Raw genomic sequence first — 17,519 nt, 5'->3', positions numbered from 1 at the left:
ACTCAACAAGTAGGTTGCTTATCGCTTATTGGTTGAGAAGCAACCTGCTTGTTGAGTGTTTTTTGTGAGCTATAAAAGTCGACAGAGTGCCGCACCTACACGCTGCCTATATATTATATATATATATATATATATATAATTTATAGACACATTTCAATTTGTAGCATTCATTCTTCCAGGTAAAAAAGTATTATCTATCTATGTACACTGACTGGCTGCTGCAGAGATGACTTAAAGCAGAAAATACAGTAGGTAAAATGTCAATCAATAGCATATAGCAGCTATCAGTATTGTGAGGATACTAATTGGCAGTGAATGCCAGCATTGCTCAGGTGCTCCTCTTCTATTCCTTGGATGTGCAGTCAGGTTTGTCCCTCCCTTGGAATCCAGGTTGTAGTGCAGTTCACTGACCAGAGAGTAGATGGCAGATACTGTGCTTATGCGGCTGCTGAAATATCCACATGTTTCCACAATTGCCTAGTCCTGCATTATTATTGAATTGACCTGATGATACCAGCATAAACACAGAGATGGCAGGAGCTCAGTCTTTGTCTGGATGTTCTTCTATATGGATGCTTTATCATTATGGTCAATACAGGAAATATTTATTTTAAAATCAATTTTATTGTATCTCTGTCACATGTTTGATTACATTTTATTATTTCATTCATGTTTTTTTATGAAAAATGCTTTTAGCATTCTTGTAGCCTTCACTTTGCTTATCTGTAAAAACCCAAGTTCCTGTGAAACGAGCCAATGAGTCTGGGGCAGTTTAGAAGGGTGAAAACTAACATCAAGTCTGCACAGCGGCTATAGTAGACACAGGTAGTGTTGGGAAAGACGATTCATTGAAATGAGTTGAGACACACGGCTCAGCTCAGTGAAGTGTGTTGAGTCAGTGACTCGACACTCGAGTCACGACTCATATGGAATTGCAGGCACAGGGAGACCGTGCAGGGCTCACAGAACACTCAGGGAGTTGCAGAGGCTCAGCCACTCAGTGTGCTCTGGAAGACAGGAAGTAAGAGTGGCTGGGCTCACAACTCATTTATTATTACAGGCACAGAAAGAGACAGTGCACGGCTCACAACACATTTAGGGAGTTGCAGAGGCTCAGTCCCTTGCTGCTGGTTAGTATCCAGCTTTAATAGTGATTGTGCAGTTCATCTGGCAGAGGCAGGCAGCTGCTTATGCAATGAATGTTAATAATATACCAACATAGATTCAGTGTTATGTAATTACTATGCAATTTACAATTTTTATTTTAATATTCTGGTGGGCTTGGATTTACAAATATATATCTATATATATCTAAATATATATATAGATATATCTATATATATATATAGAGATATATATCTATAGATATATAATCTATAGATATATAATCTATAAATATATATATATATATATATATATATATATCATCCCCTATTAGCCTGCAGGGTGTGTGCCACAGTCACACTGGCTGAGCTGAGCACAGTGCACTGCGGAGGCTGCTGCTGATTCTGATCCATCAGCGAGTCATCATGATCACTACTGAATAACTGAGCCTGCACACAGTGAGAACTGTCTCAACTCTCACTGCAGGCTCAGGGATTCGTCCAGGGCACAGCAGCCCTGCACGACTCACTATGAGTCGTGTGAGCTAAGCTTAGAGCTCATGTCCCTGCCTCCCTCCCCACTAGAAGTTACCCAGGTTTGCTGACCAATAATAGCTGAGCTCACTGCTCAGCCCCGCCCCCGTGTCATTGACTGATATGTTTCATCACCAATAAAATTATCTCCACTCTTCCAGGCCCCCCTCTGAGGCAAAGGGAGTTGGGACTCGGGACTGCTGTCTCTGTCTGCACTAATGCTGCTGCTGCTGCTGTCTCGACTCATCCAAAAGTGAGTGGCTCGAATCATGTATTCAGCTTAATGAGTCGAGTCACTGGGTCGAGACAGCGATTCACTAGCCATCTCTAGACACAGGGCTGATGTAAGGCTTCTCAGTACTAGGCAACACTGTCAGAATGGTGCGCTCGGCACCTGTCCCCAGTAAGCAGAAGAAGCATTAGCCCAAATAGTGTGAGAGTGACACGAGTGGACAGGACCACGCTATTATAGCTTATCAGTGCGTCCTGAGTCCCTGGCTGTATAATACCCTCGCCAGAGAGAGTCGCTGTCATCACTGCTCAGCGTTCCAGTGTATACAGCGCCTGCAGTGTATACAGCACCCGCAGTTGCCATTACAGACCAGCTCTAAAGCAGCCCATACACACTGCTATGAGGGCGTGCTTTCCGTGCTGTACTAGCACGGATCACATTGCATTGCATTGCCTGTGCATGCGTTGTGCATGCAATGCAATGCAATGTGATGAAACCTAAGTACAAAAAGTATGTGCAAGCACATACTTTTTGTACTTAGGTTTCATCACATTGCATTGCATTGCATGCACATGCAATGCAATGCAATGTGATCCGTGCTAGTACAGCATGCCCACAAAGCAGCGTGTATGGGCTGCATAAGTCTGCACAGCTGTGCAGACTTCTTCTACTTACCATAGAGAGACCTCCATCCATTATTCCATCTGCTGCCACAGGATACGATAAGTACACACACCATACACCTGTGTACACCTGCCTGTTCTATATCTGCTATATACTGCATATACTAAAGTTAAGCCTTGATGACTATTAACTCTGTGCTCACTACAAATAAACCTGCATTCCTGGTTAAGCTAACAAGTGTGACGTCTAACAACACCACCAAGCACCGCTATATACTCTGCCAACAAAAGCTTCAACCTACTACCACCAACCCCACACTACCACAAATACTCAATTTCCAGCCCATCAAGTGAAAGTGTGAAGGTGGTGTCTTAGTAGTTCCACAGTCGCCAAATGCATCAAGTATCACAAAGATGTCCTCCTCAGAATCATCCTTAATTTTGTGATAGGTAGACTCGGTGTTGACTTCATGTTGACCTTTTGACTGTTGACCTAATGCATGTGTCGACCTAATGACCCTGTCGACCTAACTCCATGTATAACTTCAGATGTGTCAACCTTGATGCATGTTGACCTTCAGCGGTCGACCTTCCTCTTGTCGACCCTTGTCCCATACCCCCACAAAGTCCTGCGGAGTTTAGTCGAAGGTCCATTGATTTGTACATATGTGTTCTACTTTGATTTTCATTAGCATTTGAGCAAACTTTGTTATGTTTTGTGTTTAGTATATTACCAAGATGCAATCTTTGGAAAAAAAATTGCATTCTCGAATAAACACCAATGATAGTAAATTTTATTTACTCCCAATTATTTATTATTAGCAATTAGAAATCTGAGCAGATAAAACCATTTTATATTCCCAGGTCACAGCACAGAAATATGAGTCTCATTTAAGTTCAATGTTGATCAAGTTTTTTTGCAAATGTGTCATAAAAGCAATTTTTGAAAAAATGTGATTATGAATATTAGATAGATCTTAACTACTCTTGCCTACTCTTCACGTCTCCTTTCAGAAGCCCGGAGAGGAGACTCTGCTTGGTATTTCGGAGGTGGAGCAGGATTGTCAAATCACTAGGCCCTGCCACCAACAGAAAATGATCTGCAGGTCCATAAGAGGGATAAGATTATGCAATTTGCACCATTAGCCCCATTCCCTCCATTCAATGCCCCAATTCTCCTGTGTAATCTTCATATCCTGCTTGCTTCACTATGAAGCCGACAGGGTGCGAGAGAGCTGGCTTCACTTTGAAGCTGGTGGGAGCTGGCTTCACTAGGAAGATAGCAGGACACAAGAGACCTTGCTTCATTAGGAAGATGGTGAGACACTGGAGAGTTAGCTTCACAGGGAAGATAGCAGAAAGTCGGAGAACTGGCTTCACTATGAAGCCTGTGGGAGCTGATTTCACTAGGAAGATGGGGGGACACAAGAGACTTGGCTTTATTAGGTAGCTGGCAAGACGCAGGAGAGCTGGCTCCACTAGGAAGTTGGTGGGATGCAGGAGAGCTAGCTTCACTAGGAAGCTGTCGGGAAGCTGGAGAACTGGGATCACTATGAAGCCGGTGGGATGCGGGAGAGCTGGCTTCACTAGGAAGCTGGTGGAATGCGGGAGAGCATTGGCTTTATTAGGAAGCTGGTGAAACGTGAGAGAGCTGGCTTTACTAGGAAGCTGGTGGGACACTGGAGAGCTGGCTTCACTAGGAAGTTGGCAGGACACGGGAGAGCTGGCTTCACTAGGAAGCTGGTGGGACACAGGAGAGAGCTGGCTTCATATAGAAACTAGCGGAACACAGGAGAGCTGGCTTCATATTGATATTGGCGGAACTCAGGAGACCTGTCTTCACTAGGAAGCTTTTGGGACACGGAAGAGCTGGCTTCACCAGGAAGCTGGCGGGACACAGGAGAGCTGGCTTCACAAGGAAGCTGGTGGGATACAGGGGAGCTGTAGTGTGGACGGATCTTGCAATCTTTGTTTTGTTAGAAGTAAGCACACCATGCATGCACACTAAAAAATGGTACTCTTGCCACAGAGTTTTCTTTTCTAGCTTCAATGGAATGGTATTTCTGGCATGACACTAATGCATTAAAGATGAGCTCTGCCTATTGGCCTCTAGGTATCAGATGCAATCTTGCATAAGTAGTGTAGAAAACATACTGCTTTAACCCCTTCCTGACGCAGCATGTTTTTGCCTTCCTGACAGAGCCCTTTTTTTCAAATCTGACATGTATCACTTAAGTGGGGATAACTTTTTTTTGCTTTTACTTATCCCAGTGATTTTGAGATTGTTTTCTCGTGACACATTGTACTTCAAGTTAGTGGTAAATTTGGGTCGATACAGTCTGTGTTTTTTTGTGAAAAATACCAAAATGTCGTAAAAAAATGGAAAATTTAGCAATTTTCAAAATGTTAAATTTTCTGCTTGTGAGACAAATAATCATACCACTCAAAATAGTTAATAACTAACATAGACCATATGTCTACTTTATGTTTCCATCATTATTTCAGCCTCCTTTTAATTTTTTTGGACACTAGGAGGCTTAAAATATGAATAGCAAATTCTCAAATTTTCAAGAAAATTTCAAACACTGATTTTTTTAGGGACCAGTTCAGTTCTGATGTGACTTTGAGGGACTTGTATGTGAGACACCCCCATAAATTATGCCATTTCAAAAACTGCACCCCTCACAGTATTCAAAACAGCATTTTGGAAGTTTGTTAACCCTTTAGGTGTTTCACAGGAATTAAAACAAAGTTTAGGTGAAATTTCAAAATTTCATTTTTTTTGCAGATTTGCAATTTTAATAAATTTTTCTAAGGAACACAGTAGATTTTACTAGAGAAATGTGACTAAAATTGATTCCCCCAATTCTTTTATTTTCATAAATATCCTATATGTGGCCCTAGTGTGCACGTTGACCAAACCACAGGCTTCATAATAGAAGGAGCACCTACTTGATTTTGGAGCCTCCTTTCTAGGCACCATAAGATGCTAAAAGTTAGGAACCCCCCCACAAGTGACCCCATTTTGCAAACTACACCCCTCAGGGAATTCATCTTTGGGTATAGTGTACATTTCAAACCCCCAGGGGTTTCACCAATTGTGGTACAACTGGGCAGTGAAAATGAAAAAATATTTTTTTTACACAAAAATGCAGTTCTGGCTCCAAATTTTTCATTTTCACAAGGAAAGAAGGAGACAAAGCACCCCAAAATCTGTGCCCCAATTTCTCCCAAGTACGGCAATGCCTCACATGTGACCAAAAAATACCATTTGGGTGCATGGCAGGACTCAGAAGGGAAGGAGTGATTTTTGGATTTTGCAGCTCAGATTCTGGTGGAATGTTGGTGGGTGCTATGTCGCATTAGCAAGACCCCCGAAGCACCAATACAGTGGTACCCCCCCACAAGTGACCCCATTTTGCAAACTACACCCCTCAGGGAATTCATCTAGGGGTATAGTGTACATTTCAAACCCCCAGGGGTTTCACCAATTTTGATACAACTGGGCTGTGCAAATGAAAAATTACATTTTTTACACAAAAATGCAGTTCTGGCTCAAAATTTTTCATTTTCACAAGGAATGAAGGAGACAAAGCACCCCAAAATCTGTGCCCCAATTTCTCCTGAGTACGGCAATGCCTCACATGTGACCAAAAAATACCATTTGGGTGCATGGCAGGACTCAGAAGGGAAGGAGTGATTTTTGGATTTTGCAGCTCAGATTCTGGTGGAATGTTGGTGGGTGCTATGTCGCATTAGCAAGACCCCCGAAGCACCAATACAGTGGAACCCCCCCACAAGTGACCCCATTTTGCAAACTACACCCCTCAGGGAATTCATCTAGGGGTATAGTGTACATTTCAAACCCCCAGGGGTTTCACCAATTGTGGTACAACTGGGCAGTGAAAATGAAAAATTATTTTTTTTTACACAAAAATGCAGTTCTGGCTCCAAATTTTTCATTTTCACAAGGAATGAAGGAGACAAAGCACCCCAAAATCTGTGCCCCAATTTCTCCCGAGTACGGCAATGCCTCACATGTGACCAAAAAATACCATTTGGGTGCATGGCAGGACTCAGAAGGGAAGGAGTGATTTTTGGATTTTGCAGCTCAGATTCTGGTGGAATGTTGGTGGGTGCTATGTCGCATTAGCAAGACCCCCGAAGCACCAATACAGTGGAACCCCCCCACAAGTGACCCCATTTTGCAAACTACACCCCTCAGGGAATTCATCTAGGGGTATAGTGTACATTTCAAACCCCCAGGGGTTTCACCAATTGTGGTACAACTGGGCAGTGAAAATGAAAAATTATTTTTTTTACACAAAAATGCAGTTCTGGCTCCAAATTTTTCATTTTCACAAGGAATGAAGGAGACAAAGCACCCCAAAATCTGTGCCCCAATTTCTCCCGAGTACGGCAATGCCTCACATGTGACCAAAAAATACCATTTGGGTGCATGGCAGGACTCAGAAGGGAAGGAGTGATTTTTGGATTTTGCAGCTCAGATTCTGGTGGAATGTTGGTGGGTGCTATGTCGCATTAGCAAGACCCCCGAAGCACCAATACAGTGGAACCCCCCCACAAGTGACCCCATTTTGCAAACTACACCCCTCAGGGAATTCATCTAGGGGTATAGTGTACATTTCAAACCCCCAGGGGTTTCACCAATTTTGATACAACTGGGCTGTGCAAATGAAAAATTACATTTTTTACACAAAAATGCAGTTCTGGCTCAAAATTTTTCATTTTCACAAGGAATGAAGGAGACAAAGCACCCCAAAATCTGTGCCGCAATTTCTCCCGAGTACGGCAATGCCTCACATGTGACCAAAAAATACCATTTGGGTGCATGGCAGGACTCAGAAGGGAAGGAGTGATTTTTGGATTTTGCAGCTCAGATTCTGGTGGAATGTTGGTGGGTGCTATGTCGCATTAGCAAGACCCCCGAAGCACCAATACAGTGGAACCCCCCCACAAGTGACCCCATTTTGCAAACTACACCCCTCAGGGAATTCATCTAGGGGTATAGTGTACATTTCAAACCCCCAGGGGTTTCACCAATTTTGATACAACTGGGCAGTGAAAATGAAAAATTACATTTTTTACACAAAAATGCAGTTCTGGCTCAAAATTTTTCATTTTCACGAGGAATGAAGGAGACAAAGCACCTTAAAATCTGTGCCCCAATTTCTCCTGAGTACGGCAATGCCTCACATGTGACCAAAAAATACCATTTGGGTGCATGGCAGGACTCAGAAGGGAAGGAGTGATTTTTGGATTTTGCAGCTCAGATTCTGGTGGAATGTTGGTGGGTGCTATGTTGCATTAGCAAGACCCCCGAAGCACCAATACAGTGGAACCCCCCCACAAGTGACCCCATTTTGCAAACTACACCCCTCAGGGAATTCATCTAGGGGTATAGTGTACATTTCAAACCCCCAGGGGTTTCACCAATTTTGATACAACTGGGCTGTGCAAATGAAAAATTACATTTTTTACACAAAAATGCAGTTCTGGCTCAAAATTTTTCATTTTCACAAGGAATGAAGGAGACAAAGCACCCCAAAATCTGTGCCCCAATTTCTCCTGAGTACGGCAATGCCTCACATGTGACCAAAAAATACCATTTGGGTGCATGGCAGGACTCAGAAGGGAAGGAGTGATTTTTGGATTTTGCAGCTCAGATTCTGGTGGAATGTTGGTGGGTGCTATGTCGCATTAGCAAGACCCCCGAAGCACCAATACAGTGGAACCCCCCCACAAGTGACCCCATTTTGCAAACTACACCCCTCAGGGAATTCATCTAGGGGTATAGTGTACATTTCAAACCCCCAGGGGTTTCACCAATTGTGGTACAACTGGGCAGTGAAAATGAAAAATTATTTTTTTTTACACAAAAATGCAGTTCTGGCTCCAAATTTTTCATTTTCACAAGGAATGAAGGAGACAAAGCACCCCAAAATCTGTGCCCCAATTTCTCCCGAGTACGGCAATGCCTCACATGTGACCAAAAAATACCATTTGGGTGCATGGCAGGACTCAGAAGGGAAGGAGTGATTTTTGGATTTTGCAGCTCAGATTCTGGTGGAATGTTGGTGGGTGCTATGTCGCATTAGCAAGACCCCCGAAGCACCAATACAGTGGAACCCCCCCACAAGTGACCCCATTTTGCAAACTACACCCCTCAGGGAATTCATCTAGGGGTATAGTGTACATTTCAAACCCCCAGGGGTTTCACCAATTGTGGTACAACTGGGCAGTGAAAATGAAAAATTATTTTTTTTACACAAAAATGCAGTTCTGGCTCCAAATTTTTCATTTTCACAAGGAATGAAGGAGACAAAGCACCCCAAAATCTGTGCCCCAATTTCTCCCGAGTACGGCAATGCCTCACATGTGACCAAAAAATACCATTTGGGTGCATGGCAGGACTCAGAAGGGAAGGAGTGATTTTTGGATTTTGCAGCTCAGATTCTGGTGGAATGTTGGTGGGTGCTATGTCGCATTAGCAAGACCCCCGAAGCACCAATACAGTGGAACCCCCCCACAAGTGACCCCATTTTGCAAACTACACCCCTCAGGGAATTCATCTAGGGGTATAGTGTACATTTCAAACCCCCAGGGGTTTCACCAATTTTGATACAACTGGGCTGTGCAAATGAAAAATTACATTTTTTACACAAAAATGCAGTTCTGGCTCAAAATTTTTCATTTTCACAAGGAATGAAGGAGACAAAGCACCCCAAAATCTGTGCCGCAATTTCTCCCGAGTACGGCAATGCCTCACATGTGACCAAAAAATACCATTTGGGTGCATGGCAGGACTCAGAAGGGAAGGAGTGATTTTTGGATTTTGCAGCTCAGATTCTGGTGGAATGTTGGTGGGTGCTATGTCGCATTAGCAAGACCCCCGAAGCACCAATACAGTGGAACCCCCCCACAAGTGACCCCATTTTGCAAACTACACCCCTCAGGGAATTCATCTAGGGGTATAGTGTACATTTCAAACCCCCAGGGGTTTCACCAATTTTGATACAACTGGGCAGTGAAAATGAAAAATTACATTTTTTACACAAAAATGCAGTTCTGGCTCAAAATTTTTCATTTTCACGAGGAATGAAGGAGACAAAGCACCTTAAAATCTGTGCCCCAATTTCTCCTGAGTACGGCAATGCCTCACATGTGACCAAAAAATACCATTTGGGTGCATGGCAGGACTCAGAAGGGAAGGAGTGATTTTTGGATTTTGCAGCTCAGATTCTGGTGGAATGTTGGTGGGTGCTATGTTGCATTAGCAAGACCCCCGAAGCACCAATACAGTGGAACCCCCCCACAAGTGACCCCATTTTGCAAACTACACCCCTCAGGGAATTCATCTAGGGGTATAGTGTACATTTCAAACCCCCAGGGGTTTCACCAATTTTGATACAACTGGGCTGTGCAAATGAAAAATTACATTTTTTACACAAAAATGCAGTTCTGGCTCAAAATTTTTCATTTTCACAAGGAATGAAGGAGACAAAGCACCCCAAAATCTGTGCCCCAATTTCTCCTGAGTACGGCAATGCCTCACATGTGACCAAAAAATACCATTTGGGTGCATGGCAGGACTCAGAAGGGAAGGAGTGATTTTTGGATTTTGCAGCTCAGATTCTGGTGGAATGTTGGTGGGTGCTATGTCGCATTAGCAAGACCCCCGAAGCACCAATACAGTGGAACCCCCCCACAAGTGACCCCATTTTGCAAACTACACCCCTCAGGGAATTCATCTAGGGGTATAGTGTACATTTCAAACCCCCAGGGGTTTCACCAATTTTGATACAACTGGGCTGTGCAAATGAAAAATTACATTTTTTACACAAAAATGCAGTTCTGGCTCAAAATTTTTCATTTTCACAAGGAATGAAGGAGACAAAGCACCCCAAAATCTGTGCCCCAATTTCTCCCGAGTACGGCAATGCCTCATATGTGACCAAAAAATGGCAGGACTCAGAAGGGAAGGAGTGATATTTGGATTTTGCAGCACAGATTCTGGTGGAATGTTGGTGGGTGCTATGTCGCATTAGCAAGACCCCCGAAGCACCAATACAGTGGAACCCCCCCACAAGTGACCCCATTTTGCAAACTACACCCCTCAGGGAATTCATCTAGGGGTATAGTGTACATTTCAAACCCCCAGGGGTTTCACCAATTTTGATACAACTGGGCTGTGCAAATGAAAAATTACATTTTTTACACAAAAATGCAGTTCTGGCTCAAAATTTTTCATTTTCACAAGGAATGAAGGAGACAAAGCACCCCAAAATCTGTGCCCCAATTTCTCCCGAGTACGGCAATACCAGTTGGGTGCATGGCAGGACTCAGAAGGGAAGGAGTGATTTTTGGATTTTGCAGCTCAGAATCTGGTGGAATGAATGGTGGGTGCTACAGATGGGTCTTGTCCCATCTTTGCAGGGGATGGCGCTGGCGTCGCCAGCCGCCATCCCCCGCCAGCGCCATGGCGACGGTGAGAAGCGGACGCGCGCGCACGAGAGGCGCGCGCGTCCCCTTCCGACGGCGCTTCGATGCGTTCCCCCGGGTCCCCGCCGGCTTGCCGGCGGTAACCCGGGGTCCCCGCCGCCTGCCCGCACCCCCCACTAACCCCCCTAGCCCTGTCCGTCTCCCTGAGGCGGAGACGGACAGGGTTTCCGTCGCGCTAGCGACGGAGACTGAGACGCGCGTGCGCGTGAGACGCACGCGCGTCTCAGTCTCCTCGCTGGCGAGGCTGCTGGCGGGTCGCCAGCGCGTACGTTCTGGCGACCCGCCAGCAAGGATGGCAAAAGACCCATCTGTATGTGGCATTAGCAAGACCCCCGAAGCACGGTGAAATGATGAACCTAATAATCCATAGATGTGTGGTATATTTTAAAACACTCCTTTATACAGATGGGTCTTGTCCCATCCTTGCTGGCGGGTCGCCATGGCGTCTGCGCTGGCGACCCGCCAGCAGCCACGCCAGCGAATGCACTGAGACGCGCGTGCGTCTCACGCGCACGCGCGTCTCAGTCTCCGTCGCCAGCGCGACGGAAACCCTGTCCGTGTCCGCCTCAGGGAGACGGACAGGGTTAGGGGGGGTTAGGGGGGGATGCGGGCAGGCGGCGGGGACCCCGGGTTACCGCCGGCGACCCGGGGGAACGGATGGAAGCGCCGTCGGCTGGGGATGCGCGCGCCTCTCGTGCGCGCGCGTCCCCTTCTCACCATCGCCATGGCGCTGTCGGGGGATGGCGGCTGGCGACGCCAGCGCCATCCCCTGCCAAGATGGGACAAGACCCATCTGTACATAGGCCGGGTTTGTCGGGGCAACTTTCACAGTGGAAAATAGTATCCTTTCTTATTCCCTTTTTATAGCAAACTTTGCACCTTTTTTGTGTCCTGCCCTTTCTTGCAGTGGAGGGGATTTCGTTAGGAAAATGCTGCCCTGGTACAATACGGGGGCCAGTACTAGAAGTACTGGGGCCCTCTGCCTGCTGGTTCCCAAATATTAGGCCCTTTATGACTTCCTCTTGAAAGTGCATAAATGTCCCCCTCTGGCTGGTAGAACGGAATAGCACGTAAGCGTTATACAGTGCCATCTGGATGATATACACGGCCAGCTTCTTGTACCAGATTTTTGTTTTCCGCAGGGGACTGTACGGCTTCAGTACCTGATCTGAAAGATCCACTCCGCCCATGTACTTATTGTAATCTAGGATACAATTAGGTTTTGAGGTGTGGGTACTGGTACCTCGTACAGGGATGGAGGTGGTACTGTGTCCATGAATTGTTGTCAGTATAAGGACATCCCTCTTGTCCTTATATTTGACCAACAACATATTTTCGGTGGATTGTGCCCTGCTTTCACCCCTTCTCAGTACTTGGGCAATGTGCGTTTTTGGGAGGCCTCTTTGGTTCTTGCGCACAGTACCGCAAGCTGCTGTACCTCTTGAACCAAGGGCCTTAAACAGGGGGATGCTAGTGTAAAAGTTATCCACATAGAGGTGATAACCTTTATCCAGGAAGGGGTGCACTAAATCCCAGACAATTTTTCCACTAACACCTACGAGGGAGGGGGGGCATTCTGGCGGTTCAATTCTTGAATCCTTCCCTTCATATACCCTAAACCTGTGGGTGTACCCTGAGGTGCTTTCACACAGTTTATACATTTTTATGCCATACCTTGCCCTCTTACTGGGAAGGTACTGGCGGAATTTAACCCTTCCTTTAAAATGTATAAGGGACTCGTCGATACAAATACATTTTTCAGGGATGTACATCTCTGCAAATTTGGCACTGAAATGATCAATGACCGGCCTGACTTTGAATAGCCGGTCAAAGGTGGGATCATCTCTGGGTGGGCACTGTGCATTATCGGTGTAATGTAAAAATTTAAGGATTGTCTCAAAACGAGTCCGAGTCATGGCCATACGGTAAAATGGGGTGCTGTACAGAACATCTGTACTCCAATATTGCCTAATTTCTGGCTTTTTTACTATGCCCATATGTAACACCAGACCCCAAAACGTCATCATCTCTACTGCATCTACAGGGGTCCACCTAGCAAATGATGACGTGGGGTTTTGAGCAATAAACTGCTGGGCATATAAATTACTTTGGTCCACCATTAAATTTATAAAATCATCAGAGAAAAATAATTTGAAAAAGTCAATTTCTCTGAGACCTGTTGAATCAAATTGGATTCCTGGGATGGCCAAAAACTCAGGAACCTGGGGCTCAAAATTGTCTGGTGGTGGGGTCCATACGGGATCAATCATTTGGGGGGGGGGGGTCTCAGCTGCTCTACGGGGGCGTCTTTGAGGGGGTCCCTCATCACTAGAGGAGGAAGAGGAGCTTAAGACGAATCCTTCAAATTCCCCGCTTGCATCACTGGCTGTGTCAGAGTCAGAGGCGAGCATGGCATATGCCTCCTCCGCTGAATACATTCTTCTGGATGACTGGGATGACATTTGGGATGACATTTGGGATGCCATTTTTATTTTTGTGTTTCTGTAAGTGTAATGTTTCAACACGTGTATAGTGTAGGGGGGGGTACAAACTTGATTTCAACACGGGGGGGGTATGTAGTGTGTAGTGTGTATGTAGTGCAGAAAAAAAAATACTTTATACAGGAATTTGATCCCAATAAAAAAAAAATTGAGCACAGATGTTGGTCAGTAACGTCCGTCACTGAACAGCGCTCAAAGGCAACAGGACACCCACAAAAGCAACGTGGGTGTAAAAACAATTTAAAAAAAAAATAAACCACAGCACTCTCCAAAAAAAAAACAATTTAAAAAAACTGCAGAAAAAAAATGATATCAACCCTGTGCCAAAAATGCTGTTCAGTGATGTACCTCTGATCAGCGGCCACAGGACACCCACAAAAGCAACGTGGGTGTAATAAACCACAGCACTCTCCAAAAAAAAAAACAATTTAAAAAAACTGCAGAAAAAAAATTATATCAACCCTGTGCCAAAAATGCTGTTCAGTGATGTACGTCACTGATCAGCGGCCACAGGACACCCACAAAAGCAACGTGGGTGTAATAAACCACAGCACTCTCCAAAAAAAAAACAATTTAAAAAAACTGCAGAAAAAAAATGATATCAACCCTGTGCCAAAAATGCTGTTCAGTGATGTACGTCACTGATCAGCGGCCACAGGACATCCACAAAAGCAACGTGGGTGTAAAAACAAAACCCCACTGCACTCTCCAAAAAAAAAAAAACTGCAGATCAGTGATGCAGTGATGCAACACTGATTAGCAGTGAGGGGCAGCAGCACACAACTGTGGGTGCAACCTGACAGGGTATATATAAAAAAAAAACCCTGGACCCCCAAAAAGTTGCTGATCAGTTAATTAATTTAAACAGTCAGTTGCACAGGCAGCACAACCTTTGGTGCAACTGACAGGTACAGTATATATATAAAAAAAAAAAAACCAAAAAGTTGCTGATCAGCACAGATATACTGATCAGCACAAAAGGGGTGCAGCAGACACAAAATATAGCACTCTCTATCACTATCACTCTCTGTCACTCTCTGTCACTCTCTGTCACTATCTGTCACTATCTCTCACGATCTGTGACTCTATGACACTGCAGCAGCAGCACACAGGAAGTCACAAGATCCAGGAAGCATCCAGCTGCTGGCAGCACGCTACCAGCGGTGATCAGGTAAGTATCAGGCAAGGATCAGGTATGTATATCACGACAGATTGGTCGGTGACCGCTCTGCACGCAATTCCAGACCGGAATGGCGTCTGCAGCGCAGTCACCGTTAGTTTAAATGACGCGCCTTGGCTGTGATTGGTCCGACGGACCAATCACAGCCTTGGGGGCAGGTGGGGTGAGGTGGGGTGAGGTGTGGTCATCACCGGTGACCCCCTCATGCCCCCTCACACCCGACGGTGATTGACACCTGTGTTACCGAGCGTCTGATTCGCCGGTAACACAGGAAACCGCTGCGACTGGCTGTTCACATTGAACAGCCAATCACAGCGATCGCCGACGGGGGGGAGGCATGGCCGCCCCCCCTGGGCATGCAGGGACATGTCTGCTGTCAGGGACAGCAGACATGTTTAAACTGTCACCGCGTCTATAGACACGGGGACAGTTTAAAGTCATGACGTATATATACGTCATGTGTCGGGAAGTACATCCCGGCCATGACGTATATATACGTCAAATGTCGGGAAGGGGTTAAATCTATTGGTTCAGTCACTGGGACATCTGATGAAAATGTCTGCAACCTACAGTACATTCTACTTCTTAAACTGCTCCTGTTTGTGTTTAAATGCTCTGTTTCAATCTTTCTCCAGAGTTTATTTTTATTTTACAATGTGCTATAAACATTTTCTCCTTTGACGTATCTGGCTGCTCTTATGCCATATTTTCTCTATCGTAAGTCAACTGTTTTTTTGTAATATTAGTGCAGCTTTAAATTTCAAGGTGAAACCTGCTGAAATGCAGCACTTTTTGCACAGGTGGTACTTTTTGGTGAGTTGACCTCCAAATTTACTCATACCGCTTTCACACTGCAGCTTTAAATGGTATATTGCCGATTTTTTTGCCTTTTAACACGGTGAAGGTGGCCATACACTAAAAAGATTTATCTTCATATCTGGCTCGTTGGGACAAAAACATGTTTATTGATGAATAACAGTTTGTCAGTTTTCCAGCATTTCCAAGCAAATGGTCAACTGTCATTTGCTCTAATCCATAACCAGGTTTTTGTTCCAACCAGCCAGATCTGCAGATAAATCTGCGTGTGTATGGCCACCTTGAGAGCCGCAGTGTGAAAGCACCAGTTTTAAATTACTGGTTCAAGAAAACCGGTAATTTAAAACAGGTAAAAAGAAGGATCCTACACAGTTCAGACCCATTATTTGTGAAGTGTGAATGGGCCTCAACCGGTATATTGGATCCCACACCGGTGTCCCCCCCTTGCCAGCTCTCCCCCCTCCCTGGTATTTGCCAGCGTGCGGGGATCCGGGTAGCCGGGTCCATGGTACTGGGACTTGTAGTTACACACACTCACACTGCTACTGGAGAGTGACAGGAGGAGGGTGCACCTGCTGGAGCCATGGCAGAGGACGACTCGCTGCTGGGGAGAAAGTAGTCAGTGGAGATAGGTGAAGCTCTCCCCCTCCCTCTGGGCGGCTTCTCCCCACTGCCCTATCCCCGGCTCCCAGGAAGTTAGAGACCACGCACTGCTGTGCGCCCTCCCGCCCGCTTACCGCCCTCTCTGGTTGCTAACCATGGCAGAAAACGAGCTGGCCCAGAAGCTGCAGCGCCGCTTGGTGCTGGAGGATGCTGAGCCATGGGGAGGCAGTGGGGTCCATCTGGCGAATGGGCAGTGTGCGGCAGGGTCCCTGCGGTGGATGGGAACTAGTAGTGCCGCACACTGCCGCACACTGCCCATTCGCCGAACGGACTCCACTGCCCGGATCCCCGCACACAGGCAAGTACATGGGGAGGGGGGGCGGGGTACACTTCCAAGTACCAGGGGAGGGGGGGAGCGGGGTACACTGCCAAGTACCAGTGGAGGGGGGGGGGGGTTCTATGTGAAAGGTACAAAAACTATAATTAACCAGTAATATACCGTTTACAACATGCAGTGTGAAAGGGGTAAAACTTGCTCTGACCCGGTTAAAGAAACGTTTAAAAAACAATGTCAAAGCAGGTTTTGCAGTGTGAAAGCAGTATAATTTAGTATCTCAATCAATTCAAGCGTTTGTACTAGTAGTAAACAAGTTTAGAAAAACAAAACACAAATGTGGCCTCATAATACCACTTTCACATCGCCGACACGTTTTAAAAACCGGTATTTTAAAACGGTAATTAAAACGGGTCAGAGCCTTAACATTGCCGCAGATTACCGTTTTAAATACCGGTTAAGTCTCATTCAACATAGCAGTGAAACCGTTTCAACCCGAACACGTTTCAAGCCAGAGTGTCAACATTGCCTGTCATTTTAAAGGGGAGCTTGTGTTGTTTGCCTGAAATACCGTTTCAGACACATTGTACACATTCACATTGCACAAAAAACGGCAAGGAACCGTGTAGGACTCTGCTTTTTACACGGTTCGAAATGCCAGTTAACTTTAAACGGTAAATCGGCTGTGGTGCATTCACAGTGCAGGCTTAAACGTTTTAAAAAGGGAAAAAAACGGCAATTTACCATTTTAAAAGTGCGATGTGAAAGGGGTATAAGTTGACCAGAACATATAATTCAAATTGAAATTTTAATAGGACAGCAAAGACTAAATTTAAATTGATACAGTTATCAAATGCATTTCTCCTGCATAACCCATTTCATCAAAGAGTTAAAGAAAGACTTTGTATAAAAAGTGTCTATATAGATAAGTCCCAAGTTCTTCTTGTGTTTATCTCAAGAAATCAGTGTCGTATCTATAATGGGGGGTCCACACCCCGCCTACACTGCACCCATTTTTTGTAATACTCACCCTTCGGAGTCCAGTGGTGGTGGCAGAAGCGCTGCTAGAA

General features: G+C 45.3%; 1 protein-coding gene across 1 annotated transcript in view; it reads right to left on the bottom strand.

Annotated features, from left to right (window-relative positions):
- Positions 1 to 3,653: 3,653 nt before the first annotated feature.
- ASAH2 (N-acylsphingosine amidohydrolase 2) overlaps positions 3,654 to 17,519 on the bottom strand; it is a 112,285-nt gene continuing 98,419 nt past the window's right edge. The window contains exon 19 of the mRNA XM_083150177.1: positions 3,654 to 4,232. Within this exon, the coding sequence (XP_083006303.1) occupies positions 3,654 to 4,232 (579 nt within the window). The remainder of the gene's footprint in view (positions 4,233 to 17,519) is intronic.

Source organism: Crinia signifera, chromosome 6 (genome assembly GCF_055691185.1).
Source record: "Crinia signifera chromosome 6, ASM5569118v1, whole genome shotgun sequence".
Lineage (NCBI taxonomy): Eukaryota > Metazoa > Chordata > Amphibia > Anura > Myobatrachidae > Crinia > Crinia signifera.
This window is presented reverse-complemented; position numbering and strand designations above follow the sequence as displayed.